The sequence below is a fragment of the Scardinius erythrophthalmus genome, assembly GCF_964197995.2.
Source record: "Scardinius erythrophthalmus genome assembly, chromosome: 22".
Classification (NCBI taxonomy): Eukaryota; Metazoa; Chordata; class Actinopteri; order Cypriniformes; family Leuciscidae; genus Scardinius; species Scardinius erythrophthalmus.
The window spans coordinates 1,027,501-1,040,807 of record NC_138242.1 but is presented as its reverse complement, the minus strand read 5'-3'; the positions used below and the strand labels follow the sequence as shown (position 1 = coordinate 1,040,807).

General features: G+C 46.1%; 1 protein-coding gene across 1 annotated transcript in view; it reads right to left on the bottom strand.

Annotated features, from left to right (window-relative positions):
* tgfbr1b (transforming growth factor, beta receptor 1 b) overlaps positions 1–13,307 on the bottom strand; it is a 98,309-nt gene that overhangs the window by 23,268 nt on the left and 61,734 nt on the right. The window contains exon 8 of the mRNA XM_081352712.1: positions 12,893–13,023. Coding sequence (XP_081208838.1) covers positions 12,893–13,023 — 131 coding nt within the window. The remainder of the gene's footprint in view (positions 1–12,892; positions 13,024–13,307) is intronic.

Below are 13,307 nucleotides of genomic sequence, written 5' to 3'. Positions count from 1 at the left end.
ACACACTAGAAACGCACGCTAGAAACACGCTAGAAACGCCTAGAAACGCATGCTAGAAACGCACGCTAGAAACGCCTAGAAACACACACTAGAAAAGCACGCTAGAAACGCACGCTAGAAACGCCTAGAAACACACACTAGAAAAGCACGCTAGAAACGCACGCTAGAAACGCCTAGAAACACACGCTAGAAACACACGCTAGAAACACACGCTAGAAACACGATAGAAACGCCTAGAAACACACGCTAGAAACACACGCTAGAAACACGATAGAAACGCCTAGAAACACGCTAGAAACACGATAGAAACGCCTAGAAACACACGCTAGAAACACACGCTAGAAACACGATAGAAACGCCTAGAAACGCACACTAGAAACGCACACTAGAAACACACGCTAGAAACACACGCTTGAAACACACGCTTGAAACACACGCTAGAAACGCCTAGAAACACACGCTAGAAACGCCTAGAAACACACGCTAGAAACGCACACTAGAAACGCACATTAGAAACACACGCTAGAAACGCACACTAGAAAAGCACGCTAGAAACACACGCTAGAAATGCCTAGAAACACACGCTAGAAACGCACACTAGAAACACACGCTAGAAACGCACACTAGAAACGCACGCTAGAAACGCCTAGAAACGCACGCTAGAAACACACGCTAGAAACACACGATAGAAACACGATAGAAACGCCTAGAAACACACACTAGAAACACGCTAGAAACGCACGCTAGAAACGCCTAGAAACACACACTAGAAACACGCTAGAAACGCACGCTAGAAACGCCTAGAAACACACACTAGAAACACGCTAGAAACGCACGCTAGAAACGCCTAGAAACGCACGCTAGAAACGCACGCTAGAAACGCACGCTAGAAACGCCTAGAAACGCATGCTAGAAACGCACGCTAGAAACGCCTAGAAACACACACTAGAAAAGCACGCTAGAAACACACGCTAGAAACGCCTAGAAACGCACGCTAGAAACGCACACTAGAAACACACGCTAGAAACGCACACTAGAAACGCACGCTAGAAACGCACGCTAGAAACGCACGCTAGAAACACACGCTAGAAACGCTTAGAAACGCACACTAGAAACGCACACTAGAAACACACGCTAGAAACGCACACTAGAAACGCACGCTAGAAACACACGCTAGAAACGCCTAGAAACGCATGCTAGAAACGCACGCTAGAAACACACGCTAGAAACGCACGCTAGAAACGCACGCTAGAAACGCACGCTAGAAACGCCTAGAAACGCACGCTAGAAACACACGCTAGAAACGCACGCTAGAAACGCCTAGAAACGCACACTAGAAACGCACGCTAGAAACACACGCTAGAAACACGCTAGAAACACACGATAGAAACGCCTAGAAACGCACGCTTGAAACACACGCTAGAAACACGATAGAAACGCCTAGAAACGCACACTAGAAACGCCTAGAAACGCACGTAAGAAACACACGCTAGAAACGCCTAGAAACACACACTAGAAACACGCTAGAAACGCACGCTAGAAACGCCTAGAAACACACACTAGAAACACGCTAGAAACGCACGCTAGAAACGCCTAGAAACACACACTAGAAACACGCTAGAAACGCACGCTAGAAACGCACGCTAGAAACGCACGCTAGAAACACGATAGAAACGCACGCTAGAAACACGCTAGAAACGCCTAGAAACGCATGCTAGAAACGCACGCTAGAAACGCATGCTAGAAACACGATAGAAACGCCTAGAAACGCACGCTTGAAACACGCTAGAAACACGATAGAAACGCACGCTAGAAACGCCTAGAAACACACACTAGAAACACGCTAGAAACGCACGCTAGAAACGCCTAGAAACGCACGCTAGAAACGCCTAGAAACACACACTAGAAACACGCTAGAAACGCACGCTAGAAACGCCTAGAAACACACACTAGAAACACGCTAGAAACGCACGCTAGAAACGCCTAGAAACACACGCTAGAAACGCACGCTAGAAACGCTTAGAAACGCACGCTAGAAACGCACTCTAGAAACACACGCTAGAAACGCACGCTAGAAACGCTTAGAAACGCACGCTAGAAACGCACTCTAGAAACACACGCTAGAAACGCCTAGAAACGCACACTAGAAACGCCTAGAAACGCACGTTAGAAACACACGCTAGAAACGCCAAGAAACACACACTAGAAACACGCTAGAAACGCACGCTAGAAACGCCTAGAAACACACACTAGAAACACGCTAGAAACGCACGCTAGAAACGCCTAGAAACACACACTAGAAACACGCTAGAAACGCACGCTAGAAACGCACGCTAGAAACGCACGCTAGAAACACGATAGAAACGCACGCTAGAAACACGCTAGAAACGCCTAGAAACGCATGCTAGAAACGCACGCTAGAAACGCATGCTAGAAACACGATAGAAACGCCTAGAAACGCACGCTTGAAACACGCTAGAAACACGATAGAAACGCACGCTAGAAACGCCTAGAAACACACACTAGAAACACGCTAGAAACGCACGCTAGAAACGCCTAGAAACGCACGCTAGAAACGCCTAGAAACACACACTAGAAACACGATAGAAACGCACGCTAGAAACGCCTAGAAACATACACTAGAAACACGCTAGAAACGCACGCTAGAAACGCCTAGAAACACACGCTAGAAACGCACGCTAGAAACGCTTAGAAACGCACGCTAGAAACGCCTAGAAACGCACGCTAGAAACGCACGCTAGAAACACGCTAGAAACGCATGCTAGAAACGCACGCTAGAAACGCCTAGAAACACACACTAGAAAAGCACGCTAGAAACGCCTAGAAACACACGCTAGAAACGCCTAGAAACACACACTAGAAACACGCTAGAAACGCACGCTAGAAACGCACGCTAGAAACGCCTAGAAACACACACTAGAAACACACTAGAAACACACGCTAGAAACACACGCTTGAAACACACGCTTGAAACACACGCTAGAAACGCCTAGAAACACACGCTAGAAACGCCTAGAAACACACGCTAGAAACGCACACTAGAAACGCACACTAGAAACACGCTAGAAACGCACGCTAGAAACGCCTAGAAACACACGCTAGAAACGCACACTAGAAACACACGCTAGAAACGCACACTAGAAACGCACGCTAGAAATGCCTAGAAACGCACGCTAGAAACACGCTAGAAACACACGCTAGAAACACACGATAGAAACACGATAGAAACGCCTAGAAACACACACTAGAAACACGCTAGAAACGCATGCTAGAAACGCCTAGAAACACACACTAGAAACACGCTAGAAACGCCTAGAAACACACACTAGAAACACGCTAGAAACGCACGCTAGAAACGCACGCTAGAAACGCACGCTAGAAACACGCTAGAAACGCCTAGAAACGCATGCTAGAAACGCACGCTAGAAACGCCTAGAAACACACACTAGAAAAGCACGCTAGAAACGCACGCTAGAAACGCCTAGAAACACACGCTAGAAACGCCTAGAAACACACACTAGAAACACGCTAGAAACGCACGCTAGAAACGCCTAGAAACGCACGCTAGAAACGCACGCTAGAAACACGCTAGAAACGCCTAGAAACGCATGCTAGAAACGCACGCTAGAAACGCCTAGAAACACACACTAGAAACGCACGCTAGAAACACGCTAGAAACGCCTAGAAACGCATGCTAGAAACGCACGCTAGAAACGCCTAGAAACACACACTAGAAAAGCACGCTAGAAACGCACGCTAGAAACGCCTAGAAACACACACTAGAAAAGCACGCTAGAAACGCACGCTAGAAACGCCTAGAAACACACGCTAGAAACACACGCTAGAAACACACGCTAGAAACACGATAGAAATGCCTAGAAACACACGCTAGAAACACACGCTAGAAACACGATAGAAACGCCTAGAAACACACGCTAGAAACACGATAGAAACGCCTAGAAACACACGCTAGAAACACACGCTAGAAACACGATAGAAACGCCTAGAAACACACACTAGAAACGCACACTAGAAACACACGCTAGAAACACACGCTTGAAACACACGCTTGAAACACACGCTAGAAACGCCTAGAAACACACGCTAGAAACGCCTAGAAACACACGCTAGAAACGCACACTAGAAACGCACACTAGAAACACACGCTAGAAACGCACACTAGAAAAGCACGCTAGAAACACACGCTAGAAATGCCTAGAAACACACGCTAGAAACGCACACTAGAAACACACGCTAGAAACGCACACTAGAAACGCACGCTAGAAACGCCTAGAAACGCACGCTAGAAACACACGCTAGAAACACACGATAGAAACACGATAGAAACGCCTAGAAACACACACTAGAAACACGCTAGAAACGCACGCTAGAAACGCCTAGAAACACACACTAGAAACACGCTAGAAACGCACGCTAGAAACGCCTAGAAACACACACTAGAAACACGCTAGAAACGCACGCTAGAAACACGATAGAAACGCCTAGAAACGCACGCTTGAAACACGCTAGAAACGCACGCTAGAAACGCCTAGAAACGCACACTAGAAACGCACGCTAGAAACACACGCTAGAAACACGATAGAAACGCCTAGAAACGCACGCTTGAAACACGCTAGAAACACGCTAGAAACGCACGCTAGAAACGCCTAGAAACACACACTAGAAACACGCTAGAAACGCACGCTAGAAACACGATAGAAACGCCTAGAAACACACACTAGAAACACGCTAGAAACGCACGCTAGAAACGCCTAGAAACGCACACTAGAAACGCACGCTAGAAACACACGCTAGAAACACGATAGAAACGCCTAGAAACGCACGCTTGAAACACGCTAGAAACACGATAGAAACGCCTAGAAACACACGCTAGAAACACGATAGAAACGCCTAGAAACACACGCTAGAAACACGATAGAAACGCCTAGAAACACACGCTAGAAACACGATAGAAACGCCTAGAAACACACGCTAGAAACACACGCTAGAAACACGATAGAAACGCCTAGAAACGCACACTAGAAACGCACACTAGAAACACACGCTAGAAACACACGCTTGAAACACACGCTTGAAACACACGCTAGAAACGCCTAGAAACACACGCTAGAAACGCCTAGAAACACACGCTAGAAACGCACACTAGAAACGCACACTAGAAACACGCTAGAAACGCACACTAGAAAAGCACGCTAGAAACACACGCTAGAAACGCCTAGAAACACACGCTAGAAACGCACACTAGAAACGCACGCTAGAAATGCCTAGAAACGCACGCTAGAAACACGCTAGAAACACACGCTAGAAACACACGATAGAAACACGATAGAAACGCCTAGAAACACACACTAGAAACACGCTAGAAACGCACGCTAGAAACGCCTAGAAACACACACTAGAAACACGCTAGAAACGCACGCTAGAAACGCCTAGAAACACACACTAGAAACACGCTAGAAACGCACGCTAGAAACGCACGCTAGAAACGCACGCTAGAAACACGCTAGAAACGCCTAGAAACGCACGCTAGAAACGCCTAGAAACACACACTAGAAAAGCACGCTAGAAACGCACGCTAGAAACGCCTAGAAACACACGCTAGAAACGCCTAGAAACACACACTAGAAACACGCTAGAAACGCACGCTAGAAACGCCTAGAAACGCACGCTAGAAACGCACGCTAGAAACACGCTAGAAACGCCTAGAAACGCATGCTAGAAACGCACGCTAGAAACGCCTAGAAACACACACTAGAAACGCACGCTAGAAACACGCTAGAAACGCCTAGAAACGCATGCTAGAAACGCACGCTAGAAACGCCTAGAAACACACACTAGAAAAGCACGCTAGAAACGCACGCTAGAAACGCCTAGAAACACACACTAGAAAAGCACGCTAGAAACGCACGCTAGAAACGCCTAGAAACACACGCTAGAAACACACGCTAGAAACACACGCTAGAAACACGATAGAAACGCCTAGAAACACACGCTAGAAACACACGCTAGAAACACGATAGAAACGCCTAGAAACACACGCTAGAAACACGATAGAAACGCCTAGAAACACACGCTAGAAACACACGCTAGAAACACGATAGAAACGCCTAGAAACGCACACTAGAAACGCACACTAGAAACACACGCTAGAAACACACGCTTGAAACACACGCTTGAAACACACGCTAGAAACGCCTAGAAACACACGCTAGAAACGCCTAGAAACACACGCTAGAAACGCACACTAGAAACGCACATTAGAAACACACGCTAGAAACGCACACTAGAAAAGCACGCTAGAAACACACGCTAGAAATGCCTAGAAACACACGCTAGAAACGCACACTAGAAACACACGCTAGAAACGCACACTAGAAACGCACGCTAGAAACGCCTAGAAACGCACGCTAGAAACACACGCTAGAAACACACGATAGAAACACGATAGAAACGCCTAGAAACACACACTAGAAACACGCTAGAAACGCACGCTAGAAACGCCTAGAAACACACACTAGAAACACGCTAGAAACGCACGCTAGAAACGCCTAGAAACACACACTAGAAACACGCTAGAAACGCACGCTAGAAACGCCTAGAAACGCACGCTAGAAACGCACGCTAGAAACGCACGCTAGAAACGCCTAGAAACGCATGCTAGAAACGCACGCTAGAAACGCCTAGAAACACACACTAGAAAAGCACGCTAGAAACACGCTAGAAACGCCTAGAAACGCACGCTAGAAACGCACACTAGAAACACACGCTAGAAACGCACACTAGAAACGCACGCTAGAAACGCACGCTAGAAACGCACGCTAGAAACACACGCTAGAAACGCTTAGAAACGCACACTAGAAACGCACACTAGAAACACACGCTAGAAACGCACACTAGAAACGCACGCTAGAAACACACGCTAGAAACGCCTAGAAACGCATGCTAGAAACGCACGCTAGAAACACACGCTAGAAACGCACGCTAGAAACGCACGCTAGAAACGCACGCTAGAAACGCCTAGAAACGCACGCTAGAAACACACGCTAGAAACGCACGCTAGAAACGCCTAGAAACGCACACTAGAAACGCACGCTAGAAACACACGCTAGAAACACGCTAGAAACACACGATAGAAACGCCTAGAAACGCACGCTTGAAACACACGCTAGAAACACGATAGAAACGCCTAGAAACGCACACTAGAAACGCCTAGAAACGCACGTTAGAAACACACGCTAGAAACGCCTAGAAACACACACTAGAAACACGCTAGAAACGCACGCTAGAAACGCCTAGAAACACACACTAGAAACACGCTAGAAACGCACGCTAGAAACGCCTAGAAACACACACTAGAAACACGCTAGAAACGCACGCTAGAAACGCACGCTAGAAACGCACGCTAGAAACACGATAGAAACACGCTAGAAACGCACGCTAGAAACACGCTAGAAACGCCTAGAAACGCATGCTAGAAACGCACGCTAGAAACGCATGCTAGAAACACGATAGAAACGCCTAGAAACGCACGCTTGAAACACGCTAGAAACACGATAGAAACGCACGCTAGAAACGCCTAGAAACACACACTAGAAACACGCTAGAAACGCACGCTAGAAACGCCTAGAAACGCACGCTAGAAACGCCTAGAAACACACACTAGAAACACGCTAGAAACGCACGCTAGAAACGCCTAGAAACACACACTAGAAACACGCTAGAAACGCACGCTAGAAACGCCTAGAAACACACGCTAGAAACGCACGCTAGAAACGCTTAGAAACGCACGCTAGAAACGCACTCTAGAAACACACGCTAGAAACGCACGCTAGAAACGCTTAGAAACGCACGCTAGAAACGCACTCTAGAAACACACGCTAGAAACGCCTAGAAACGCACACTAGAAACGCCTAGAAACGCACGTTAGAAACACACGCTAGAAACGCCAAGAAACACACACTAGAAACACGCTAGAAACGCACGCTAGAAACGCCTAGAAACACACACTAGAAACACGCTAGAAACGCACGCTAGAAACGCCTAGAAACACACACTAGAAACACGCTAGAAACGCACGCTAGAAACGCACGCTAGAAACGCACGCTAGAAACACGATAGAAACGCACGCTAGAAACACGCTAGAAACGCCTAGAAACGCATGCTAGAAACGCACGCTAGAAACGCATGCTAGAAACACGATAGAAACGCCTAGAAACGCACGCTTGAAACACGCTAGAAACACGATAGAAACGCACGCTAGAAACGCCTAGAAACACACACTAGAAACACGCTAGAAACGCACGCTAGAAACGCCTAGAAACGCACGCTAGAAACGCCTAGAAACACACACTAGAAACACGATAGAAACGCACGCTAGAAACGCCTAGAAACACACACTAGAAACACGCTAGAAACGCACGCTAGAAACGCCTAGAAACACACGCTAGAAACGCACGCTAGAAACGCTTAGAAACGCACGCTAGAAACGCCTAGAAACGCACGCTAGAAACGCACGCTAGAAACACGCTAGAAACGCATGCTAGAAACGCACGCTAGAAACGCCTAGAAACACACACTAGAAAAGCACGCTAGAAACGCCTAGAAACACACGCTAGAAACGCCTAGAAACACACACTAGAAACACGCTAGAAACGCACGCTAGAAACGCCTAGAAACGCACGCTAGAAACGCACGCTAGAAACACGCTAGAAACGCCTAGAAACGCATGCTAGAAACGCATGCTAGAAACGCCTAGAAACACACACTAGAAACGCACGCTAGAAACACGCTAGAAACGCATGCTAGAAACGCATGCTAGAAACGCACGCTAGAAACGCCTAGAAACACACACTAGAAAAGCACGCTAGAAACGCCTAGAAACACACACTAGAAAAGCACGCTAGAAACGCCTAGAAACACACACTAGAAAAGCACGCTAGAAACGCACGCTAGAAACGCCTAGAAACACACGCTAGAAACACACGCTAGAAACACGATAGAAACGCCTAGAAACACACGCTAGAAACACACGCTAGAAACACGATAGAAACGCCTAGAAACACACGCTAGAAACACGATAGAAACGCCTAGAAACACACGCTAGAAACACACGCTAGAAACACGATAGAAACGCCTAGAAACGCACACTAGAAACGCACACTAGAAACACACGCTAGAAACACACGCTTGAAACACACGCTTGAAACACACGCTAGAAACGCCTAGAAACACACGCTAGAAACGCCTAGAAACACACGCTAGAAACGCACACTAGAAACGCACACTAGAAACACACGCTAGAAACGCACACTAGAAAAGCACGCTAGAAACACACGCTAGAAACGCCTAGAAACACACGCTAGAAACGCACACTAGAAACACACGCTAGAAACGCACACTAGAAACGCACGCTAGAAACGCCTAGAAACGCACGCTAGAAACACACGCTAGAAACACACGCTAGAAACACACGATAGAAACACGATAGAAACGCCTAGAAACACACACTAGAAACACGCTAGAAACGCACGCTAGAAACGCCTAGAAACACACACTAGAAACACGCTAGAAACGCACGCTAGAAACGCCTAGAAACACACACTAGAAACACGCTAGAAACGCACGCTAGAAACGCCTAGAAACACACACTAGAAACACGCTAGAAACGCACGCTAGAAACGCCTAGAAACGCACGCTAGAAACGCACGCTAGAAACACGCTAGAAACACCTAGAAACGCATGCTAGAAACGCACGCTAGAAACGCCTAGAAACACACACTAGAAAAGCACGCTAGAAACACACGCTAGAAACGCCTAGAAACACACGCTAGAAACGCACACTAGAAACACACGCTAGAAACGCACACTAGAAACGCACGCTAGAAACGCACGCTAGAAACGCACGCTAGAAACGCACGCTAGAAACGCACGCTAGAAACGCCTAGAAACGCACACTAGAAACGCACACTAGAAACACACGCTAGAAACGCACACTAGAAACGCACGCTAGAAACACACGCTAGAAACGCCTAGAAACGCACACTAGAAACGCACGCTAGAAACACACGCTAGAAACGCCTAGAAACGCACACTAGAAACGCACACTAGAAACACACGCTAGAAACGCCTAGAAACGCACACTAGAAACGCACGCTAGAAACACACGCTAGAAACGCCTAGAAACGCACACTAGAAACGCACACTAGAAACACACGCTAGAAACGCACGCTAGAAACGCACGCTAGAAACGCCTAGAAACGCACACTAGAAACGCACACTAGAAACACACGCTAGAAACGCACACTAGAAACGCACGCTAGAAACACGCACAGCATCTTCAGGGCCGTGCACGGGGGGGTGGCCTGGTGGCTAGAGCCACTGCCCCTCTGCCCTCATCAACTGAGGTGCCCCTCTTCCCCACCCCCACCGCTCCGCTCCGCTCAAAGCAATCCGCTGATTCCGCTAATCCGCTCCACGTTTTCCCGTTGGTCTGAAGTCGCTTCATTACTCATAGGTGTGGTTTGGACGTAACGGGAAATAAACCAATCAGAGCGACATCTCACATTCCCTTTAAGAGCAGACGCGCTTGTTCCATGGCGGATTGCTATTATAACGGCGTATTTGCCAGGAGCGGTTCACAGCCGAGGAGACCGACGTTCTCGTCAGGGCCGTAAAACACAGAGAAGTGACATTGGGCATGGAGAAACACACCCAGATTAGCTTCGGTTAAACAGGCGTAAAATAATTTGGGTAAATGTGTAAGCTAGATTTATGCCTATTTCCCTCGTGTGGTAATATTGTTCCTTGTAATAATGTATGGTTTTCTAAAAATGGGAACTGCTGTGTCTGTGTGTAAATGAGAGAAGCAAAGTGTGTGTGTGTTGTGCACACGCTACATTGATTATGGCCAAGCATGCGCCCTTAAAATAGCCTCTGAATAACACGCGCAACACGCCACTGACTTTAGACGAGGTTTCTCCTGGTCAGAGGCGGAATTGTTTTTTGAAACTGCAAAATAGCACCAGGGAACGTTTGCGCCGGAACTTTTTTTGTATTTATGTCGGTAATGTTTTGCTATTGGTCTTCTACTAGTGCTAACAACTTGTACAACACATCCACGTTCTTAGAATTAGCTGCTTGTCTAATCAAATTATTGTACTCTCGATCAGATCTAATACAAATAACTAAATTTTCTGTTGTTGGCACACTTTGTAGACAAGTTCTGCTGTAAAAAGAAAAGGTAAATACCAAAATGTAAAACGGTAAATGGTTTCTGTTATTATCACCAATGTGTAATTGTGAATCATAAAAAATAATTAGGTTATCAAGATCTTTCAGGACATGGTACCAAATAAAAAAGTGTTGCTGTAAATGGAACAGGTAAATATAAAAATGTAAAACAGCAAATAGTTTCTGTTATTATCAGCAATGTGTAATTGTGATGTTCTATCAAAACATCTACAATAAAGTCTAAAATGTATTTGAGTGTGTGCTGTCTTCTCTTTTAATTGAATATTTTTGTAATAACTGGATAATTTGTGTTAACAAGCAACCACCCCCTTAGTGCCCCTTTTGTTGGTTTAGTCCACTGCCCCTCAAACCGTCTGTGCACAGCCCTGCTTCGCAGTGTCCAGACCTTCAGGCCATGTTTGAGTTTGCACTGCCAGAGAAAGCCAAACTAAAGTCACAAGCGTGTGTGAAATGCCCAATACAAATAGACTTGACAGGCCATACCATAATAACAAGCACACGCTGTGGTAAACAGAATCTGATGTGCAAGCGATACGCTATCAGGCCTATTATATGCACATTTTTACTGCGGTAAAATAGGAAAACGCTGTAGCACAGAGTAAAAGCGAACGCAAGGAAGAACCGTTTCTCAGATGTCTGTGTTATCCTGGATAATCTAATGGAGTCGTGTCACTTCCCCAGTAATGAAGCGGACAGGAGTGATGAAACCCGAGCTCCAGCGGATCCCGTGGGATTGTGGGATTTCAGCGGGTGTGTGTGTGTGTGTGTGTGTGTGTGTGTGTGTGTGTGTGTGTGCGCTGATGAAATCACTTCATTGATCCACACGGGGAATGAAACGGGTTCGAGAACAAGAGGATGTTTTTGAACTGTTTTGTTTTGGACTGCAACTTCCTTTTTATATGATTTATGATTATTAGGTTTTGCCCATAAACCAAAAATATGTATTCAATATTTTTTTGCTACATTTATTTTACTTTATTTTTGAAACAATACATTCTCCCTTATAAAAATATATGCACTGTAACCAGGGTTTGAAATGAACTTTTTCACTCACCGGCCAATTTGGCTACTAAATCTTTAGGTTACCGACCATTCAGAACTTCTACTAGCCAAAAAGAAATGAACCAGATTAACTACGTCACAGCTTATATATACATATATATTGTAAAATTTGGATTTCATACATTCATTTCTTATTCAAACTAAATCCTGTCGTCTAAAGCATCTCCTCTTCCTCTTTCATCCTTTTCTCCATAAATGTGTTTTAGACGGACAGATCAATACAGAACACAGAACATCAGGAACATGAAGGATGATGGGAAATAACTGTATTTTCTGTTCACCAAATGCTCTTTATTCTCCGCTATTGCTTCATCGCTAATGAACAAGCGCTGTTATCTGTTGTGTGGCAGTGAGTTTAGATTTTTTTGTTAATTTCAAACCCTGATTGCCTAAAATCATGAAGTTAAAAACTGCATATTCATGTTCACTTGTCACCTGACATTTACAGGTTGGCTGTTCATGTCTGTGTGAGTGTGTGTGTGTGTGTGAGTGTGTGTGTGTGTGTGTGTGTGTGTGTGTGTGTGTGTGTGTGTGTCACCTCGCAGCTCTGCCACCGGTTGGGAATGTTGGGTCTCAGCTTCTGTTCACACACGACTCTCCTCATCTCCTCCACCGACGGGTCCGACTGGACCAGGTCGTGGTACGGCAGCTGGTAGTCCTCGTGAATGCCTGCGCAAACGTGTGTGTGAGACGACAAATCAGTCTACAAACCACAGACGACACAACACACATCTCACACAATCCTCGATCTGTCGGATGGGAGTGAAGAAACTCTGGGAAGATATAATGTATTTAAGCAGCAAAACTGAAACAGTTATCAGTGTTATTAGTCTTTAATTCTTTAATTCTCTCGTGTGTCTGGCTTACGCTCCTCTGAGCAACGCCTGAAGTGTGTATCTGAGCACTTCTTCTGTTGTGTGTGCCTCTTCATGACCACTGCTGGCTTTACTCCT